We start from the raw sequence: 20,599 nt of genomic DNA on the forward strand, positions 1-20,599 counted from the left end.
GTCTTCGTTTGACAGGAGGCAACAATGTTCCTTTTATTTTCTCCGGAAAAAATTTAGGCTAACGTATGGGGATTCTGTTCAACCAAAATAGAGACGCAAGAGCAGTGTAGTATCCTAGAGGGACGATGTTATTCCACTTATATCGGCCACAAGTTCACACAACTGAGTTCTACACCTAATCAAAGTTCCCTCTCTTTTGCATTTAGAAGAGAATTTCTGGAATGTTCTATTCTGGGTACACTTTGATGCAAATGGTGCTCAAGATGTATAGCTGCTGTTCAGCATTCGTGAGTCCCGATCATTTATTGCGGTAATGCTAACATTATAACATTTTGACGAGCTATAAAAGAGGCGCTGACACAAAAAGTTTGCAACTTGTTGTCTTTGTTGCGATAAATAGCTAATGACCAATTTATCACGCTTGGTAACCTCATTTGCTTCAGCGCGCTACGGTTGTTTAATTAGATACTTTTTAAATGCGTCCAGTCACAGCTTAGGTTTCAGCGGATGCCGCAAAAGGCTGGATTTGGTATAAACAAAGCTGCACCACGTGACTGTAGCACGGATATCGCACAGGAGAGCTGCCACAGCATTGTTGATTCCGCGTAGGCAGCAGTCTCTGTCAATGCCCCTACGCATTGATCTGGTCAGTCGCCTAATTAAAAAGTGTGGACGTGATGCAGGCACACTGAGTGCAAACTGCCGCGGCTAGAGAACGAAAGCCTCCGCTCGAGGCAGTGGGTAGAGTGACGCGCGCTGGGAGTCACTGGTTTGCCTGCCCATACAGGCTGCCTGCAGATGTGTTAGGCTTAACACTGCGGCGGATATTCGATTGCCGCTCTCGCAAGTGGTGCAGAGGACGATTTGTAATTCAATTTTTACCATCACATCAATAACTCCTATCTCGTAGGTGGTGCCTTGTATGGGACTTGAGTCCCATTTCGTGCAGCGGTAATGACCTGCGCCCGTCTGCGCCCCTTTGCGGGTGTGGCCGCCGCCTGCGCCACGACCGTGCCTCTGGATCAGGGCGCTTTTCGTGTTACTTGCGCGTTTTCGCATCCAGTATAAGAAGAAGCAATAAGAATAGAGGTCCTGGAATCGCTCGAGAACTTAGGTTCCGGCCAGCTGTCCTATGAGCCAACGAAATCACTGCGCCTCCACCGCCAACGACTGAATCGTTCGTTGCTTGAGAGCAAAAGTTGCGACCTGCGATCCGCGCGGCGAGCTGCCGAGAAACGCCTGCAGTGCGGAAGGGGCCATCACAAACTCGTGATGTGTTTGGATGTTGTTTATTTACTTCACATTCAGGTAATTTTGCTTCCGCGAAGCCCTCTGCTGGCTGCTTGGTTGCGTTTGACAAACTTTAAAATTTATTTTAAATAGGTTCTAGGCTTTATATGCCCTGATATTTTGCAGATGATGTATGTGTGTTCACACAGAGCTATCCACGAAGTTATTTCGCCTTCAAAATTTTGTGCCCCTTTAAGCCGAAGCGTATTATTTGGTTGCACTAACCCTACTGAAATAATAACCTTGCTTCAAAAGTTTTTAAACAACCATTGTTGCAATGCTGACTACTTAAAATCAGGCCGATTGCGCACGTGTTGGCCTTAGTCTGGAGCTTCGGTTTTAGTTTTTCTTTTAATGGTAGCTTATGTGTGTCCAAAGGCTAGGTACGTCGCTGTTTCTTTACATTTAACAGCGGAACTTTTTGCGCTCATGGTTGCGCCATCCATAAACAGAAAAATAACACTGTACTACCGTGTGCACGTGAGCCGGCATCTCGTGAAGAACGGCTGGCATCGTACATTTTTGAAAGTTGGCTTGCACCACGTGAAGCGCTCGCAAAGAGAAATAAGTTTGCTCCATGAAACGGGTGAAGGCACCGAGATGTGTCAAAAGCAAAAAATTAGAAGCCGTTCCACTCAATGCGAAAGCTGTCGGAAATGCAGAGCAGTGATTCGCCATAGTTGCCTGTACCGCCGTTATCCGCTTACTGCTACCACTCCATGCAATTCAAATTTCCCGCCTTCGCAGTGCTCGCGCGCCCCCTGCCTGAAATTGCGCCAGCGGGAGTTCTGTCCTCTTTGTTCTTTTCTCCCCGCACGTGCCGGCGTTGCACTGCCATCGTAATTGGGCCCATCTCCCCGCGAGTGGGACTCGAGTAAATGCGTCGCATAGGGGGTGGCTGTATTGCGTTAACGTTTAGTGTTTGGGGAGTTGGTGGTAGTGAATGCGTTGTATCAGCAGCTTCTTGACGTAGTTTGAATGAGTCAAGGATATAAGGCGCGTTCGTAGCCTCCATTCCGTGTCGGCTTTGTGGCGCAGTGGGTAGAGCACCATGTACATTGCGTTCCACCCTCAGGGTCGAGGGATCGCAACCAGGCGCCGGATAGTATTTTTTTTTATATAGTGTAGGGGGAGGGGTGCGGACAAGGACGGTGCGGACTACGACGGACGCCAACGCGGGTGACATCGTGTGTTACTGAAATGCTCTGCATTTAAAAAACACCGATCCCACGTTCCACGCATCGTTTGAGGAAACAGCGCCGCCGAAAACAGGAACTGTCCTGTGCACCTGTAGTCACTCGCTCCGCGTTGCTAGGGGTAATCACCGGACCTCTTAAAACTCGGGAGCCGCCGCTGCGGCGGTGCGAGGGCTCTCCTCGACTGGGTGCCACGCACATGCCGGATGGGGCAGCCCAGGACACACGGACAAGTGGAATCTTACCAGGAAGCGCGCCGCGCTAACTGGCGGAAAGGCAATCGCCAACAAGAACATCACGAAGAAGTAGTGCAGGTCTTCAACGGCGAGGGAGCGCTCAACGAAGAATTTGCGGCTGCTGACAATAAAGTATACGACAACTGAAGAGGGCACTGTACAAATATACACTTTATATGCTTATATACTCAGCATACACCTATACAATTTACTTTGCTTTTGATTTGGCCTTCTGCTTACGTGCGCCGAACATGTGCACAGGTTTAATGGTTTTGCGGCTTGAGCTACTTATATGGGCATCATCGAGTTTAGCTTAGTAAGACGAACACAGCTCTGCCGTGACATCAGGCTAACACCGTTGTGCCACATGGAGCTGATTCTTTAGAGTTCGGAGCACCCTACGAGCCCGGTTTGTCGTCGTAGCTCATCGGGTGTCACGCAGTGCCACGCACCCAAACAGAGTCTTCGAAAAGATGCCCACTTGTCTCTCGATTCAGCCCTCCGGCCAATAATCAAGGGATAGTAGAAAAACGATTGTTGTATGCAGAACCGTTCGAAACTGCTGGAGCCGTCTGCACTGGCCGTGCATGTTCCCGTTGTTTATAGCAAAGAAAATCTCATGTATATTTCAGGTCAAATATATGTACATAACCTGCAGTTCCTGCGTTCACTTAGAAGGAATGTTCCTTTGATTGGTGTTCACGATAGTAAGCGAAAAAAGTGGCGGCTGAAGAAAACATCCCGTATTCCAAATGGCGGAGAAAGGCTCCACCATGCGCGAGATGAGACCAAGAACAAGAAGAACAAAGCCCACCTCTTGCTGTTCCTGGGAGAACAAGAAACAAAAGAGAAGAAAAACGATGCGAGCAGTCCCAGGAGAAGGCGCGCCACCGCTGGGAAGGCGGGAAAATTGAATTACATTGAACATATCAGTGTTCAGTTCATCAAGAAATTAGGGAGACAAGGAGGCGAAAAGCGTGAGGGAAGATAGTAGCAAAAACAGGAGAACGGCGCCACAGCCCCCCTGGCAAATCGCTGCTCCGCCCTTGACAGCTTTCTTGTTTAGAGAAACTGCGGTGACTTGTTTGTCTTCTCCTCCATCAGATGAACTACAGGCACAACCAAGAACGAAATTTATTTGCTTGGATGTGAAGCGCAACGCCTTAGGTACTAGGCCTCAATGGCAGCGCAATTTTTCGACGAAGGGTCAGTGGCTCTATTTCGTACTCGGCCAAGTGCTTGAGCTTTTTTCAAAGTTCTCCCACTTCTGCGCTGCATTTACATGTGTTATACACAATTGGTAAAAATAAAAGGAACTTTTTTTGCATAACTCTTTTGCAGTTTGAATATTTATAGTCTTATAAATTAGGATTTTGCGATTGTTTTTAATGGGTTTGACCTTATTTGTGTGTGCTTTAGCGCTCGACGAGAACATGGAGGGTGGTCTCAAAAGCAGGCATCGCTACGGGCCTGAATATAGTAGTGAAGTTTTATGTCAAGTCAAGCTCGGCCGGAAGAGAAAAAAGACGCCGAAAAAAAATTGACCCCGCACTTAGGTATTTGTTAAAAAAAGCTAGAAGGTTACTCGAACTAAACTAAAGCGATATCAGCTAACATATTCTTGTGTTCATGTAAAACCTGAACTAAAGAAAACATTCTTGAGAAAACTTGCCATTATATTCCCGTGGTTATGCCAGAAAGTTTCCTTGTTTCAGCTGAAATAAAGATGAAAGAAATTTCAAAATTTACAAGCTAATTGTGCTAATAGCTTCCGCGACTTTGTGTCGGTGCGGTGGGTGAAAAAAATAAATTTATATATGGTTGCGCAACCGTGGAACACTTCCCAGATGTATTCTATCTTTGCAAGTGATAACACCTTTATTCGTAGCTTTCCCATTCCTTGCTTCGTTCTTCAATCATTGAGCCTAAAACCTGGGCGAAGCATGGGAGCTGACCGCTGATTCTGTTGTAGTACGACACCAGCTTGGCAAACTTCGTCTTGTCCACTGCCGAGAGCTGGAAAAGAAACCCGCATTGTTATTTTAGGTTATGCAATGAGCGCAGGGAAGATATTAGGAGCTTTGTTACGGCGAACATAGCAGGAAGGTTTTTATATTACTTGTTTGCTGTAATGAACTGAAGCAAATATTGGCGCAGTTTATCGCTATGTACACCAACGTTTTGAAAAAAAAATATTCTGATAGATACTGTTACTCGCCACGCCCCACATAGACCATTCCAGAACCCGTTGTTCGGGTGATTCAGTAGCATCTTTTTCAGAATTCGCAGCGATTCAAGCATTTGTAACAAAAATTGTGCGCAATTGACGCAACAAGCTTCTTTTTAAACGAACCTTCATATAGATATCGAACGAACATTTCGGTGTTTCCACGTATAGAGAGAACTCATGTGGCGCAAGCCCGTGCGCACGCGCGAAATACCAGGTTATAGAGGAGTTGACATTACGGGGAGGTAGATTGTCTTGGTTTATAGTTAACGAAGCTACGCTGTCGCATCTTCAGATAATACAAAGTGGGAGTGGCGCATCGGAAGGAGCGAAGAAAGTGCCTCGCTGGATCGAGCGCGCGAGTGCAGTGAGCTGCGGTGTGAAGAAAGAAAAGCTTCTTATTGTAACGAACTGCATACCGTTTTGAGACTGGCGCCTGCGTGCGGGAGCCAGCACCTCCAAAAAGAGCGGAACTTCTGCGCCACAATACGCAGAGGTGGTAGACGAAAAAGAGAAAGCAAAAGGCAGATTCTCGGTCGCCATGTTAAGGCTTCTGATGCCATGCAAGTAATAAAAATACTGTTGCCTTTTCTTGCTTTCCGTTTGCATTTGAGGTTCTTTAACAGCACAGCTGAATCGACAAGGGCGGTCATGGGTTGCGGTGTGGACGGAGCAGCTTCAACGTGGCGAAGGCAAACACCGGCTGTACGCTACTTCGAAATGGGTATGCCGCGCCTCATGCTTAATACACGAGCAGCACCACGTCACAGCTTCGCTGGTTGACCTTCTGCACAAGGTGAACGGAGTTTTTCAACAGCAGAGCTGTTTAGGCTGACACGAGTAAGTCCTTCGGAGACACCAAACTGTGAAGCTTCAAGAACACACGGTGGTTAGCAAGGTCCCCGTACTCCCAACCTGCACCTTTGCGCCGCGAAACCGGCACCCGAACTACTCCGTGATCCCCAATGTCCGAGGAGTGCGGGTAGTAGCTCTGGGGGACAATGAAGATGTGGAGCGAATTGGAAAGAAAAAAAACGCTTGCCTTGGTTGGAATCTAACCTGGGTGCTTCGCGCTATAAAGCCGGCGTCTATCCGATTGAGCAATGATCGCATTCCGAGAGCTCAGCATTTCATTTGAATTCGTAGCACGGGCGTTTGCTTTGGATTTGGCAGCAGGTTCTAGCGCGCGCCAACCTGGGCCCTTTGGGAGAAATGTGAAAGCCTGCGCAAGAAACGATCCCAGCCTGCCAGTCAGGGGGAACTTTCAGTGGAAAGGTTAGAAATAAATGTGAAGTGATGACATATAGAGGGGAAACTTGGTGCCTTACTAAACAACTTGAAGGCAAACTCAGGGTGGCTCAACGGACCATGGAACGAATAGTGATAGCCGTAACACTTAGAGTCAGGGACGGCCTTCCTGGATCAGAGAAAAAACTAGGGTAGGAGCTATCATAGTTTGAATAGAGACCGAGAAATGGACTTAGGCACGATGGGCAATTTCGCGGAATTACAATCTATGGGCTACAAGGGTGACGGAGTCGGCACCGAGAGACGGGTCTAAAAAGAGGTACGCGAATAATTCGATGGAGCTACGAAACAATGCAAATTGGAGGATAATATTCGACTCGAGTGGAGCGGGACAAGAGCGGTTGGGGGCCGATGGGAGAGGCTTTTGTTCTGCAGTGGACATAATGGGCTGCTGCTGCTGTGATTGATGATGCAACAGCCGGCTTTCCAGTGACGGGATAGGGGCCGCCGGGTCTTTTATTTCTCCCGCCTTGCACCACTCGTGGAAGCTCCGCCATTTTTTACATGAAGAATTCGCTTCTTTAAACACGGGAGCTGCTCGCATGACGAATCTGCGGCTGTGCCTCGTCACTTGCTTTTCGGGCATTGTTATGGTTTCTTGTTTATATGCCTTCGGGTTACTGACCTAAAAGTGATGCCACTCCAGGTTTGTCACAGATTCCCTGGTTCATTGGAAACGTTTTAATTGTTGGTCACCGCTCGTGTCTGTAAATTTTTTTCTTCGTCCTTTTATACGCATTGTTTCTTGTCGAAATATGCAGAACCAACCGTCCAAAGTTTACGCCAGGCTTTCGCTTTCATAGCACGTAAAGAGACGCAACTGTCCCGAGAAATATTGGTTCTATGTATTAGTGTTCTCCGTGAGGACGATCTTTTGAATAAATTTCGGTCACCCGAAATGCTTTTTACTGATGGCATATAGATACAAGCGCAGCTTTTTTTCTGTGAACCAAGTGCCAAAAGTTCTGCTTACCATCTATGATCAAAACGTAACGCCTTTGGTGAAAGTATTCATCACTAAAACCTATTAGTGGAATTCACGAATATCCGGCGGTCAATTAAGCCGGGACACGTGATTGCATCGCAACATGCATCCCACCGCCTGTCTGACGCTGCACTGTTGAGACATCACTGTGCGCCTGCGCGTCCTGCCACTCTCGCTACCCTGTCTTTTAATTCTCTTGAAGAAGCAAAGCTGGTCACATACACCTTTTGGCGCTAGGGGTCACTTCCTTGGCTCAACATCTCCCAACAACGGGCCTACTTCCCAGTCCTTTGCTGGCCGTTAGCTGTGCTTTCATTTTCTCTTTAAGGGCTGCGGTAGGATACCGACTTACATTTTTGTTCTTTTCTTGTTGAACTCACTACCACGCCCAGTTTGTGTAGTTTTCCAATTTCAGACTTGTTTTATTACGTGTGCAAAGGGACCTCTCGTGACTTTTTATTCGAATACACTATTTCTCACCTCAGTCCCACTTCTGTGTTGATGGGCTAAACGTGAGGTAACAGCGAAGTGCATGGTTTAGGCAAAAAGTGCAAAGGTGCGCGGAAATATAAATGCCACATAATCGTCCCCGAGATGAGAAAGATACAATATCTGTCGGATCGGATGACCGTGGGCAATGCACAATTTATACCGCCGTCCGCAACCGATGCGTGCTCGAGCGAGGCGTGTTGAGAAAAGAAAGGGGCCCATCGCGCCAAACGCTGAATATGGTCAGGATTGTCGCTTGAAGTGAAGGGAAAAACAGGGAAGCAAGCGCAGTACGACTCGTACTCGTACATTGGTGTGCCAACACCGGAAGTGGAACGTCAGGTGGAGCAGGGATGCATGTTGGCACGCGCTCACGTGCCCCTCGTTATTTTGCCGCTAGGTGTACATGCCTATCCCTTGGTTTAAGGGACGAGTGGTCTTATGATACCACAAATCTTAAAGTCGAAAGAGAGAATAGGTTTTGCCGAAGATAGCGTTTTATTGAAGATATTATTTAGCATGTCTGCAAGGAACGAGTGCGCTGTTCGTTTGTAACAAGAGGTCGAGTGTTTCGAACAGTGAGTTTTTTTATGGGATACTTTACCAAAGCAAACGCTGCACCTTTCGCGAGTTTGCACAGCTGATGCTTTGTTTCGCGGCTACACTGTAAATATATTGCGCAAGTGAAGTCCTGAGGTACGTATTGCGTAAAACACAGCGTTTTATGCGTCCTAAGTAAGCTTCTTGGCATACCAAAAAATAATACTTTTAGTCAGCATGTGTATGTTCAGCAAGATATCTGTTAAAGAGCTTAAGACCATGAATTTCTCACCACTTGTTCGTATTAGAGATTCTCACAAACTTTTTGTGCTTTTTACTGCTATGATACCAGTAAAAGGTGACAGTTTGTTGAGGGTGATAGCGATAATAAATTAGCACTCACCGGAACAAAACACATCATAATGGATACAAGCCGGATGTCTGCGACGGTTAATGCGTTTCCGACCGCAAACATCTTGTCAATAACAATATCTTGGAGGGGCTTCAATACCCTGTCCTCAAATGCGCACAATTCGTCTCCGACAAGCTTCTTCTTTCGGACAATGGCTGAGCGCTAAATAAAAGCAAAAAAGAACGTTGTTGCGAAAAATTGAACATTCGCGTCATTGTGACGTACATATTATTCCCAACAATAAAGTGTAAAAATTTCTAAACGTAAATAAACGTTTGTTGTAGATATCGTTTCTGTTGGTTGATTGTTATTGACTGTTCAATATTTTTTATAAAGATATTCCTGTGACTTTTTAGGTAGAGTGACAACACTTGATATTAAAAACACAAAGAACGCCTCATTACGGAACGCGAAATACCTACTGCTGCCGCATGGCGAGCTGGGTTAGTTGGTAAAACGTAACTTCGAGAATTGGCTGCAGTATTTTCGCAAACTATCATTATGCAATGTATCCCAGGCCTTTTTTGCACCTCAGAGGAAGTCTTGATCAGAATGTTTGATTTTGTCGCGTATAGCAAGAACTTCCCGCTGGCTTTTGCAGGGTTTCAGCAGGGCACGTATGGGACATTTAGCAGACACAATTTTCCGTAATGTAGCTGGTAATGTCGAACGGCTGGTATGTTTCGTTGGTCTTATGTAGAACAGCGTCTTGTTGAACGCGGGAATTAGCCAAAATAAATGTGCGTGTGCTATTGGTGTACCCGTTGGGTGCCCCTCGCCGCAGTACTCAACGCTACAATATGAACTGGATCCACCGCGGTTATCGAAGTTGAAGGTGCACTGACATTTGTAGCACTGAACTACTGCAAGCAGGAAAATTCCGCGTAGGACCACTCATGAAGAAACCGGATGACTTGTTTGCTGCAACCAGATGACGATCACGCAGTGCCTGTGTATGCTTGCGATACGTATAGCGTCCTCATAAAGGACGAATGAAGAAACCACCAAGTTTATTGGCAGTGTTGCAGGATCCGGATTCAACCATACCCTTATTGTTTTTCCCTCCGTCAGTTTTATGAGTCCCATCTCCAAAAAATGTCAACATTTTTTCAGCACTTCTTTACATGCACTGTATCGTACCTAATCAGCGTTATTTTATATCAATAGATTGTTTGAAATCACTGCGTTGATAGTTTAGGCACGGTAGGGTATGTATTATAACACAAACATACCAGTTTTTTTAACTGTGCAGAAATGTAAGGTAATGCTAAGCTCTATCTGTAAAAAAGGGGGCACAATTTACTAGACAGAGAACGTCTTGCACATGTCTGATTATGAGCTCATGGGGTGTTCAGGTAACGACGGGTTGATAACACTCACAATGTAAGATGAGGCCACCGGTTGAACGAAGCTTGACACCAAGGACAAGATTTGGTCCACCTGCGCTCGTTTGTGAACTTCCTTTGGGTAAATGGGTGATTCAGGAGCATATTTATTAAGCAGGTAGTAACAGATGGCAGAACTGAAAGAAGGCAAGATTACATGAATCAAACAACTATGAAGGCGACCGGCAGTGATTAAATTCTGTAGGTTTGATAGGAAGTACATGAATGAAGCAACATAAGTAACACAAGAGAAAAATGTGGAGTGTCGCTGTAGCCTACAAATGGCACACAAATAGAATACGAATGGCAAAGAAACTAGCCATGGGCCCAAAATAGGATGTGATTGACGCCAGATTTGTCAGGAAACCTGCGTAGGCAGAGTAAGGAGTTTCAGTTCAACAGTTTGCTCATCCTTGGTCTCGGTGTGAATCTTACAAGGCACATGAGGATCGCGAGTCGATCACACATTGAACACAAAGCGTATTCACGGCTCTATGCAACTGAACGTAGACTCGGTGATTTCGTTGTGTCTTTCGATTTAAAAGCGCGTTATTACTTTTATTAGTCATATTACTTACTTATTACTGACTTATATGAATCACTTATTATTTATTACCAATTCACTTACACACGTACTCACGACATATTTATTACTCCGTTACTTGCGAAATTGTGCATCTAAATTTAAATGTGTAAAATGAGCGAATACTGAAGTATGTGGCTGCTTAACTCAGTTGACATATATATGTGGGGCGTGTGTTTGCCTCTAAAGACTTGCTTCACAGGTTTATAATTTTTATGGAGTTTGACATGGCTTTGAAAATGGTTGAGCATAAAATAAAGTAATTGAAAAAAGACCTTCTGTAGAATCAGTCCTTCCTCTTAGGACCTAGACGTCGATGTCGTCTTCAACTTCCTATATCACAGATGTTACTACGAGAATTCCAGCATGCGCGAAGTGGGCCTCTAGAAGCACTAAGTTAGTAAAACGTATGTAAACAAGACGGTGTCGGTGTTGACCGAAATGGACTGAGCCTTGCAACAAATGCACATAAGCGACACCATACCATACCAAGGCACAACAGTCACGAGAACTCAATAGTGCATGCTGCCGGAAAAACACCAGCCAAACACAATACACGGCTCTTCGCAAAATTCAGTTTACGCTATTCATCTCGCATTAATTTGTTGCCCCTCTAGCCGTGTGCATGGTCCCATTCATCCTGTTTTATCAAAATCACAAAGCACAACCTGAAAGGGTGAACTTTTTGCATTGTCCGGGGACAAATAAGGCCACATGCTGCATATTTTACGCAAAGATGAATTTTCTGGCAGGTTCGTTTGTAGTAAATTCGGTCCATTTCCTTTTGGAGGTGTCAAGAAATATGCTCGACACATTTTATTTTATAACCTTTTTCACTAACACTTCCCCACGTTATCATAAATCGACGCTTGTTATTTGTTTTTATAAGGCTTTTCTTCTCGATTTTGTTCCCTTTGCCACCTAAAGGCCAGCTGCTGTAAAAATTTCTACTTCTTCCAATTTCTCTTTCCCTATAGACTTCCAAATAAAAATGGAAGGTATGAAATGGGACAGCTCAACTATCCGCATGCACAACGCAAGCGGTCATCCAACAGCGGCGATTCGGAAGCCGAAATTGTAAACAGCGCCGCTATTACGTCCAGGCTCAAGGGACGTTGCAGCCCATTACTCAGCGGCCGACCCGCCACCAGCTTAGCAGGGAGACTGCGCGGAGGTTGCGCGCAGTATAACATGTATAACATGTATAACACGTGTATAACACAAGTATAACATATTAGTAGAAATTAAGAAGAAAAAATGGGCATGGGCAGGCCATGTAAATGTGAAGGCAAGATAACCGTTGGTCATTAAGGGCAACAGAGTGGATCCCTAGAGAAGGCAAACGTGGCTGGGGGAGGCAGAAAGCTAGATGGGCAGATCAGATCAATAAGGTTGCGGGGATAAATTGGTCGCAGCAAGCGGACCGGGGTAATTTGAGATTAACGGGACAGGCCTTTTCGCTGCAGTGGGCGTAGATATTATGATTATGATGATGATGATTATAAGGATAATAATAATAATAAAAATAATAATAACACGTTCAAAGGAAGTTTGACCCATGCGATATTTAGGTGCAGTTGGTCTGTTCCTCACTTGGAACAGCCCCCAGTAGGACTTTTCGCCATTCAATATCTAGGGCTGTCTTAGTTGTTTTTCTGTTGCTTTTCGTCGTTTGCTTCTCAAGCATACAGCCTGGTGCTTGGCTTCTGCTCGAAAACGTATAACATTTTATACATAACCGGTGGGCGGGTTTGGTCAAATTTCTCAGCTATTTCCGACCGGAGATATAACGCGTGTTAAATGTAGGAACCTATGTAGATACCCCTATCTATTCGCCAATCATTCTCAATAATTTTACCATGCCTTCGTGGTTTTAAAGTACCAGCATTCAAAAAATTGATGCTAGAAGCAGTATTGGTCTTTTGCACGTCAATGACGTAGCAGAATACCATGACCATGCTCGCGGTGTTGCTGCTAGGGTTGCAATTGTCTGATAAGGTTACCGCATTAAAAAATGGTGCGGCTATGCGCAGCTAACCCTGGGTATGCAATGCGAGCGACTGACTAAGCCTGGTTAAGTCCTGGCAACACACGGTTAACGTTTCATTTAACTGTAATTAATAAAGAATTCTTCCAAAGCCTGCCTTTGTCTACGCTAGTGATCCCACTTCCGACGTTTCCCGAGCCGGACTGCTCGATCTTCCTGCCTCCGACGCTTACTTCGCGTGCTTAGCATTCCGGAGCATCTTTAGTGAAGAAGCTCGCCGGGAGCAATCCGCGCGGTTGATAGACGCCACTTGCCGATAACGGCTCAAAGCCTCCCGATTCCGCACAACGCTCAAAGAAATGGCCCGGCTTCTCTGTCATCTATGGCCAAGCTCGCATGCATGCGGCAAGCCGCGTGGTCAAGGGGCGACTAGGGTCGCCCCTTGACCACGCGGCACTAAATGAACTTTCACAGAGCGGGTAACGTGATGCGTTTACAAGGATACGGCGCACCAGTGGCCAAATGAAGGTCGAATTCCATCCGATGGCGAAATGGCCCGACGAGATCACTAACGCTTTACTTAAAACATTTTCGCGGGCACTTAGTTTCTCTGTCTATCGTCTATACTTTCAGTTTTAAAAATGGAAGGTTTGGATGTTCCACATAAGGAGTACCCATCTTCCAGAAAGCGAGTTTTACTTGTGCTTAATTCCCCACCTTCGTAAACGGAACTAAGCATCTTCAGTACCGTAAGGCGAGTAAATATCAACAACTTCTGCCGGCAATTGTTATGTTTTATATTTTATATGCTTTAAATTTTTGTCTTTCGAATCATCGGTAGGTAACTGCGTATGGTCAGGTGAAACAGCGGGTTCGATACTGAAATAATTAGCGGGTTCTTTCCTTTTCACTCGTCGCAAAGGCGATGGCGCAAAGTAATATGCCGTGCAAAGTCTGCATTTTACGAAGGGTCTGGTAGAATAGATTTTTTAGAGGGTTTGGTTGTCAGGGAAAGTCCTGTATTGCGAATACTAAATGCTAAACCCGCCACGGAACGTTTCCAAAACACTTCGATTGACAAAATACACACAGGAGTGTCTTGAATTGCAGTATTGCAAATGGCAGCATCATATTTTGCCAACTCAAGTCATTCATTGTGACATGCTTAGGAGTAGTCGCCTATTGAACAGGAATCGCTATATACTTGCGCAAACAGCTTATCCCTACAGTCTGCACCTGCTACGACCGGCTGCAGGCCGCCCTAGAGCATTCCGGCTAAAACGGACATCACGGCGAAATTGCCATATTGCTCTCCATTTAAGATCATAAACAGGGCAGTAAGGTCGAATACACAAGTGATTTCTCCCCCGGAAAATGTCCTTTCTGTACAGATCTTATTTCAATTTTTCTTTTGTACCCAACTTCAAACATACTTAGTCCTACTTTCTTTAGTATTTCTCCGATAATTGCGCACTCCTTGGTGCAACTAGGTCGATATCTATGGATCAAATATTTTACTGCAGTTCCTTTTGCGAATATAAAAATAGTATGGGCATAACGTTTTCTTGAAACCATTTCGGACTCCCTTTTTCTATCAATACTTTTATAACTGTGATGTAGCTCTAGCTAGGCCAAAAACAGGCGTGTGAGTTTCTCATCGGCTTACCTTTCATAAAGTATAAAGCCACTGTCATCAATTGTCGGGACCATGTGCAGTGGACTCATCTAAAATGAGATCATGAGAAAATAGTATCACAGAACTAATACGTGTTAAATGAATTCCTATTACCTACCGGTCGGCCTGTTCCTTCGCAGTAAAATGAAATATAGCATCTTCAGTGTCCTTTTCGGTGAGGTCGCCGTCTTTTAAAAAGAGGGTCGACCATAGATGAAGAATACAGGAAGAATGGTAAGCCCTTGATGTTATTTGTTTGGATAACTGCGATAATCATTATGTCTTGCGACAGATCTAAATTTATAACGGGTCACTAAATAAAAAGTTCGTTTTGCACGTAGATAGCAGGGCAGTGCTTTGAATTTGTTTCGACAGCTTTCTCATGGTTCTATCGCAAAAGAAACCGAATGGAGAAAAGCACGATTGTTTCCTTTTCTCAAAAACATTGCATGTTTTTCATGAAGCTACTGGCCATCATTTGTTTTGTACTCAGTAAGGCATGTGGAGCCAATTCCACCCGATTGGATTTACATTTCCTTCCAAGGGACTTTGATGGACACATCCTGTAATTATCAGCTTCTGCTAATTTCTAGTTACGTCTAAAATGAAAGCAAACCATTCCCCTCATGCAGCATCTCGGAATTTCACATTAAGACATCCACATATGCGTTTGGAAATGCCACTGGGGCTGAGCAAAAGTTTCCGAATATCTTCATGCCTATTAATGGAGCCCTCTAGAATACTAATTGTGTTTGAAATTATGTAACACGACGTCGACCTTACTAGGTACTCGCCGCCCTGTTCTTCCGGTGGTCAGATGGGGCGATTTCAATTTTGAATTCCCGCTAAAAGAGGTCTATTTACTACCCAGCTTGAAATTGGAGGTTTTGAGCCCATCACCCGCATAAATTCTTTTCACTTTATTCAAGTGGCGTGTACTGGGGGTGATAATGACCCCACTGTTTTAATACGTCGTCATATAAAGAACGGGAGAAATTCCCTTAGGAAAACTCCTTCCTAAATTCGAAACCAAAAAAATTTTTACACATTAAAGACTATTGTTTCTAAACCTTGCAGGATGCCGTTGTTTCTTTTTTTTTTCAAGATGCTTTGGTCACTTTTACTTTCATGGTTTTCCAGGCTGCCTCGTGTTTCTAAAATAAATTATTCATTTTCTCAACCCTTCAAACGCCACATCTAATTCAGCAAATGTGCGCGTTTTGCACGCTTTTGTAGTTATGGCCGCCGCTTCCCTATGCTATCAGACATGGCCGTTTGAAAAAGCGGCAAAATATTTTTTTTTGAGCTATGAGCGGTGTCACATTAACCCTCTAGTTTTCTTGCAACGTTAGCCGTTTATTGAACTATTTGTACAACACATCACCCGTATTCGTTGCTAATGTTTAGTATCGATATCCGATTCAGACTGCTAAAAAGGCGAGACTTAGCTGTCTACAGGGGATAAAAAATAACCGCGCAAGTAACTCATTCAAAGCGTCGGAGCAACACTGGTAATTTTGCGTTTACTCAAATAAACAATTTTCTGGACTTCATTCACCCCTTCCAGCAGGTTCCACACCCTGGAAAGAATCATTCGCAATTCAATGCCGCAGCAGTGATGCTCACTTACCTTTGTATAGCTCGCGGACATGTGATCTTGTTTGTCGTAATCTAGGGCCTTGACGTTCAGTTCAACACCTATATGCTTAGCTAGCATTTGAATGAATAGGCATGGCTCCCTTGTTGGGATGACGTAAATATCAATGCCCATCCTCTTGGTGAGTTTTCCCCGATATCTAGATTAAAACTTGATACCGCTCTGAGCGCGTGTGGCTGGAAGGCTATCGTAGGTGAGCAGGAGGCTTTTGTAGTGAAGCTGAGTTGAAACGGATGATCCGCATCTAGCTCGAGGGAATAGAACAGAATAGTAAAAATGAAGCGCTATCGGAAAACCTGTTTCCGTTGCGAGCTTTGCACGGCCTGCACCTGTTGTCTCCGCCTGCGCCCCGACTCCGTTGCCGCTTGGCCGGAATGGCAACGGAATGAGAATAACTGGGCCTATTTTGTGCGCTAGTTTTCCCATTTACCATGGTACAGCAGCATTTAGGTGTCGAGCTGGTTACCCATCGGCCGTGTGGTAAGGCTGCTGGGGCAACGTATAAATACGTCGTCTGACTTCAGGTATATATGCCAAACGAACTGTAAGAAAGAGCTTACAATGCACAGGTGGATTCGCTAATATTAAGGATAAATGGCCCTTAAAAACGTGCAAACAGAGGCACTGAGAGCAGCATTTCTAGGTCTTCTAAAGCCATGCCAGAAATACCCACACACGCACGCGCCCGCACACATACACACCATTCAATGACAGTATATCGAATGTGTGACCAGAAGACATGTGATGAGTGCTAAGAAGCTATTTGAGTCGCCTCAACAATGATCATTCATTTTTGCGGTGTCTTGTACGTCTCACTTACGACGTTTAATTGCGACCGAGTCGTCATTGAAACGCGTCTACATCATTTTTTCTTGAGCATCCAGTTCAATGACATACCGCCAGAAGCGGCACACGATGCTAGTAGAGACATCCGCGAACTAACGCTCCGAAAGGTCAAATATAAAATCAAAAGCAAAGACGGGATTTCCATCCAGTGCATTGATAAAAGTTCTCATCACTAAAACACGTAACCTCTTTTTGATTAAGAAAGGGAAGGTTTTTGGTAAACCATTTCACTAATAACCGGTCGCGTTCACATACAAGGTTTTACTCAAAACCGTTCTACGAGTACAGGGAGCAATAAATGGCGCACGTACAAAAGATACTCTAGCGTTTTCGCGTCGCAAACGTTCTTGTTTATTTCTTGGTTCAGGAGTGTTCGTGGTACACGTCTTATCATAAAATTCGATTATCTTGCATGCATTCAGATACGCCCTAATGGCACAATCCGCAAAAGCTTATTCAGGCAGCTTTACTGGTAATCTATTGCCTAAACACCGTTAATGGAGTTAAACCAACATTTAACGAACCTCTACCTAACGAATTCCTGGATTTAACGAAGTTTTTCAATTCCTCATTGCCACCGCCATTAAAGCTAGTCGCGTGATTGGGAGCTGGGCGTAACAAAGATGCGAGGCGGTTAACCGTGATGCAATGAACTCCCTAAACTGATCGGTCATTGTTCTCTGCACTTTAAGTGATGAGTAGGCCGGATACATGCAGTGATTTACAAAATACTGGAACTACTTTACCGAGCCATCAGCTACAAAAACGTCTAGGATAACCAAAAACACAATTCGTTCGGAAGATGAGGCGGAACGAAGCTGCTAAACCATCCCGTGGCTAATGTAGCACCAAATTCATGTTTTGCTGGTGCAGCGCGACATTAGTAATAGAGTGCAACTACATCGCACTTTCGTTTTGCCCGAACCGCAAACTACGGTGAGTTGTAACTTGGGAGTGCTGGGTCAGTTTGAGAATGCGTTGACAGTTCTGCGTCAATAACTTCAGTTATGCTTTGAGGTGCTAGGCCTCCTTGAAGGCGGGTGGTCGCGCGTCTCCACTGCTGTATTTGGTGTCGGTTTGTCAGTGGTGAGTTCTGCTGCAGAAAACGAATGGTTTTCTCTTTCGATGACAAGCCCTTCGCTTTAAATGCCGGCTCCACTCGGTACAGTATCTCAGCTCGCACCCTCTGCACATTATCGAGTGCGGTAAAGAGAATCAAGTTCGCAAGAAGCCGCCCTTTGAAGATACGTTTGGTTCTTGAAACGTGTTTGGAACCAAAAAGTGTCAAAACGCACAAGTTATACTTAGGTTACGTTTGTGAATACGGGGTTAAGGGACCTCGATTCTTTGGAGGGCCGTGTAAAGCCCAAGCTCGAGTGAAAGCAGCAGGCGCAACTCGCGCAATTTTTACTGTTAATATAAAGCTTGAAAAGCAAGTTCACCTTTACTGGTGTCTAGCATTCTGGTTTCATTTCTGCTTCATTCACGCAATCCTTAACTCGAACTTTGGATGCAACAAAACCTCCATCTACCAAAAAATTGCTTTTTTGTAAACTTCTTTATCTCCAGGTTTAACTGTATTATGAAATAACAGCAAGAATTCAACTTGTAATTTTTACAGGTCGTTTGTGTAAGTTTTTCTTATAATTCAAAAGCTAAAAGGTGTATGCAGGTGACAGAGTCAGTAACAAACTGCACGTAGGGAAAACAAACACCGTACTCTTAAAGCGCCCCGCAAACACCCGGCAGAGACGTTGAAGCAAACAAGTTCCCGAAACAGAAAAACCGCGCACCGGCGAATCACAGGAGTAATATCGTCTTCAACATCCAACGTCACGGCTACGACGCGGAGTATTTTGTAGAAGCTGGGACGTGGCGGGGAATACGAGTGAAAAAATTGGCCGCGTATCTGCTCCTTTCGTTGCAAATGCCGTCAAAAGACGATAGTCTTTATCGGCTTTTGCGAAGTAATTGTGCCTCACCGCTCACCTCTCATGTTGTTCCTCTTGCGTCGCGCTCCTCCCAAGGTAAAGACGCAAAATGTTTGCTTAAATCATTTTAAATTTCCCGCGTTCCACTGCTCCAATTCGGGTGTCTCGATGCGAACGCTACCGTACGGCGAAGACGCGCGTTAATCGAGGCACCCTACTTCAACGTTTATAGAACCGCGTTTCCCTACTCCACGTGCGTTGCAAGCAGGACGTGGAAACTATCTAGTGGAACCTTGCGTAACTGTTGCCGGTTGATTTCTTAAAATGGCACCAGAAGCTATAGTGGCGCGGGCGACAGCAGGCGGCGGCGGAGTGAATTCTTTTTCTGCAGTTGATGAAGTATTTAATTTCGCAAAAGTCAAGAATATTTGAATTTTTATAAAGGAACACTGCAGATATCACTTCTGTATTGATTTGTTGTCTCATATTTGCGTAATGTCTTGTTCTTCTTCAACTATGTTGACAAGTATGAACATTACACCGGACAATGACGGGTAGATGTAGCTGTGACTATATAAGACTATTGCGCAGGCATTGTTTTGCTTTGGCCGGGTGGCTGAATCGAGTCACAGACAGACAGACGGACAGACATAGAGACAGACATACAGACAGACCAAAATTTCTGGGTTTAAGCAGCCCAAGAAAGACTATCGTCTTTAAAAAATATGAGAAGTATATTCCAATTCTGCAAATGTTAAACCTTCCTGAATGAGGGCGGCAGAACACTGTTCGGAAAATGGGCACGTGTAATGATTCCAACGCAAAAACGTGAGCACGGGAACACCGGTGGGGCGGCAGAAACCTTGCGTGTTGGTGGTACATTTGCAACTACCAAACGGCCCACGGATGTTGACGCGGCGCATGGTAATTAGGTAATTCTTTTTTCGCATGGGCCAGTCTGTTATTAAATGTGTCATAGGAAGTAGACATACGCATGTCTCGGTTGTTTTCGTCCCTTGTTTAAATATTTGGCGATTGACAATCTGATAGATAAACCCACTGTATGAAAATTATGAAGTTTCAAAACATCTTCAAAAACATAACTTTTTATATTTTATAATTCTTTTATTACTGTGACTAGATATCAATAACAGTTTATTTATGGGAGAAAATGACGATGATTGTGGCGCGCCAAGAAGTTGTTTTCTTGGAAAATTGCTTCTCACCCAAGGTTCAAATTGTCGGTTCAAATTGCAGCGTCTGTGCAGTTACAAATTTTGCACGGGCGTTATATTCGGAACCCGCATCTCGTAAATAAAAGGGATTTTTAGAGCTTACAACATTTCACCCTTGTGGCAGGCAGAGAAAATTGCAACAAGTATTTGAAAGGCGTGGTTCAACATACTACATGGCGACTCACAACGGGCCAAACTTTATTTAAAGAAAATTGTCAGTTTTAGCATTCTGTTGTGTACCTTGTGTGCCGTGCCTACCGGCGCCCAACTTTGCATGTGCACGATAGTTTCGGTCGGGTGACTTAGTTCCGCTTACGGTTGGTCCCACACTGTGACCTCGCATTCGTTCCGCTGCGAGGTAGCCCGTCCCTCTGATCTCGTGCTCGCATGTGCAGTCGGGTGCTGGTACACACGGTACGCACGGAAATGACGGTAAGCTAAAACTCTCAAAAGACGCGGTGGAGAATTAGTGACATTACCGTTATCGAACCCATGTTTTGCGAGAATTGTTGCAAGTACAGCGAACTTAGTTCTGGGAGCATCACTTTGTCAGCCATTTGATTGGATTGGAACAAACTTTGTCTCTGCAGTGGGGTGCTACGACGAGTACCTACATT

General features: G+C 44.8%; 1 protein-coding gene across 1 annotated transcript; it reads right to left on the reverse strand.

The window, feature by feature from the left end:
• Positions 1–4,581: 4,581 nt before the first annotated feature.
• LOC144145591 (glutathione S-transferase 1-like) lies at positions 4,582–16,092 on the reverse strand. Its single transcript, XM_077677240.1, has 5 exons — positions 15,944–16,092; positions 14,305–14,363; positions 10,064–10,205; positions 8,675–8,845; positions 4,582–4,738 (listed from the first exon to the last, which is right to left on the reverse strand). Exons 1-5 carry the CDS (start codon positions 16,082–16,084, stop codon positions 4,601–4,603), a joined length of 651 nt encoding a protein of 216 aa, XP_077533366.1. The 5' UTR covers positions 16,085–16,092; the 3' UTR covers positions 4,582–4,600.
• Between the last annotated feature and the right edge of the window lie 4,507 nt (positions 16,093–20,599).

The sequence above is a fragment of the Haemaphysalis longicornis genome, unplaced genomic scaffold, assembly GCF_048455015.1.
Source record: "Haemaphysalis longicornis isolate Haplotype H1 unplaced genomic scaffold, Haemaphysalis longicornis Haplotype H1 scaffold_7, whole genome shotgun sequence".
NCBI lineage: Eukaryota > Metazoa > Arthropoda > Arachnida > Ixodida > Ixodidae > Haemaphysalis > Haemaphysalis longicornis.

Excerpts from the sequence above, each read along its gene's own strand:
- LOC144145591 (XM_077677240.1), bottom strand. The coding sequence starts at position 16,084 with ATGGGCATTGATATTTACGTCATCCCAACAAGGGAGCCATGCCTATTC. Across the intron at positions 8,846-10,063 it reads CGGTGGCCTCATCTTACATT|CGCTCAGCCATTGTCCGAAA; the intron begins GTGAGTGTTATC and ends GCTTTTATTTAG. Across the intron at positions 4,739-8,674 it reads TTATGATGTGTTTTGTTCCG|CTCTCGGCAGTGGACAAGAC; the intron begins GTGAGTGCTAAT and ends TTTCTTTTCCAG.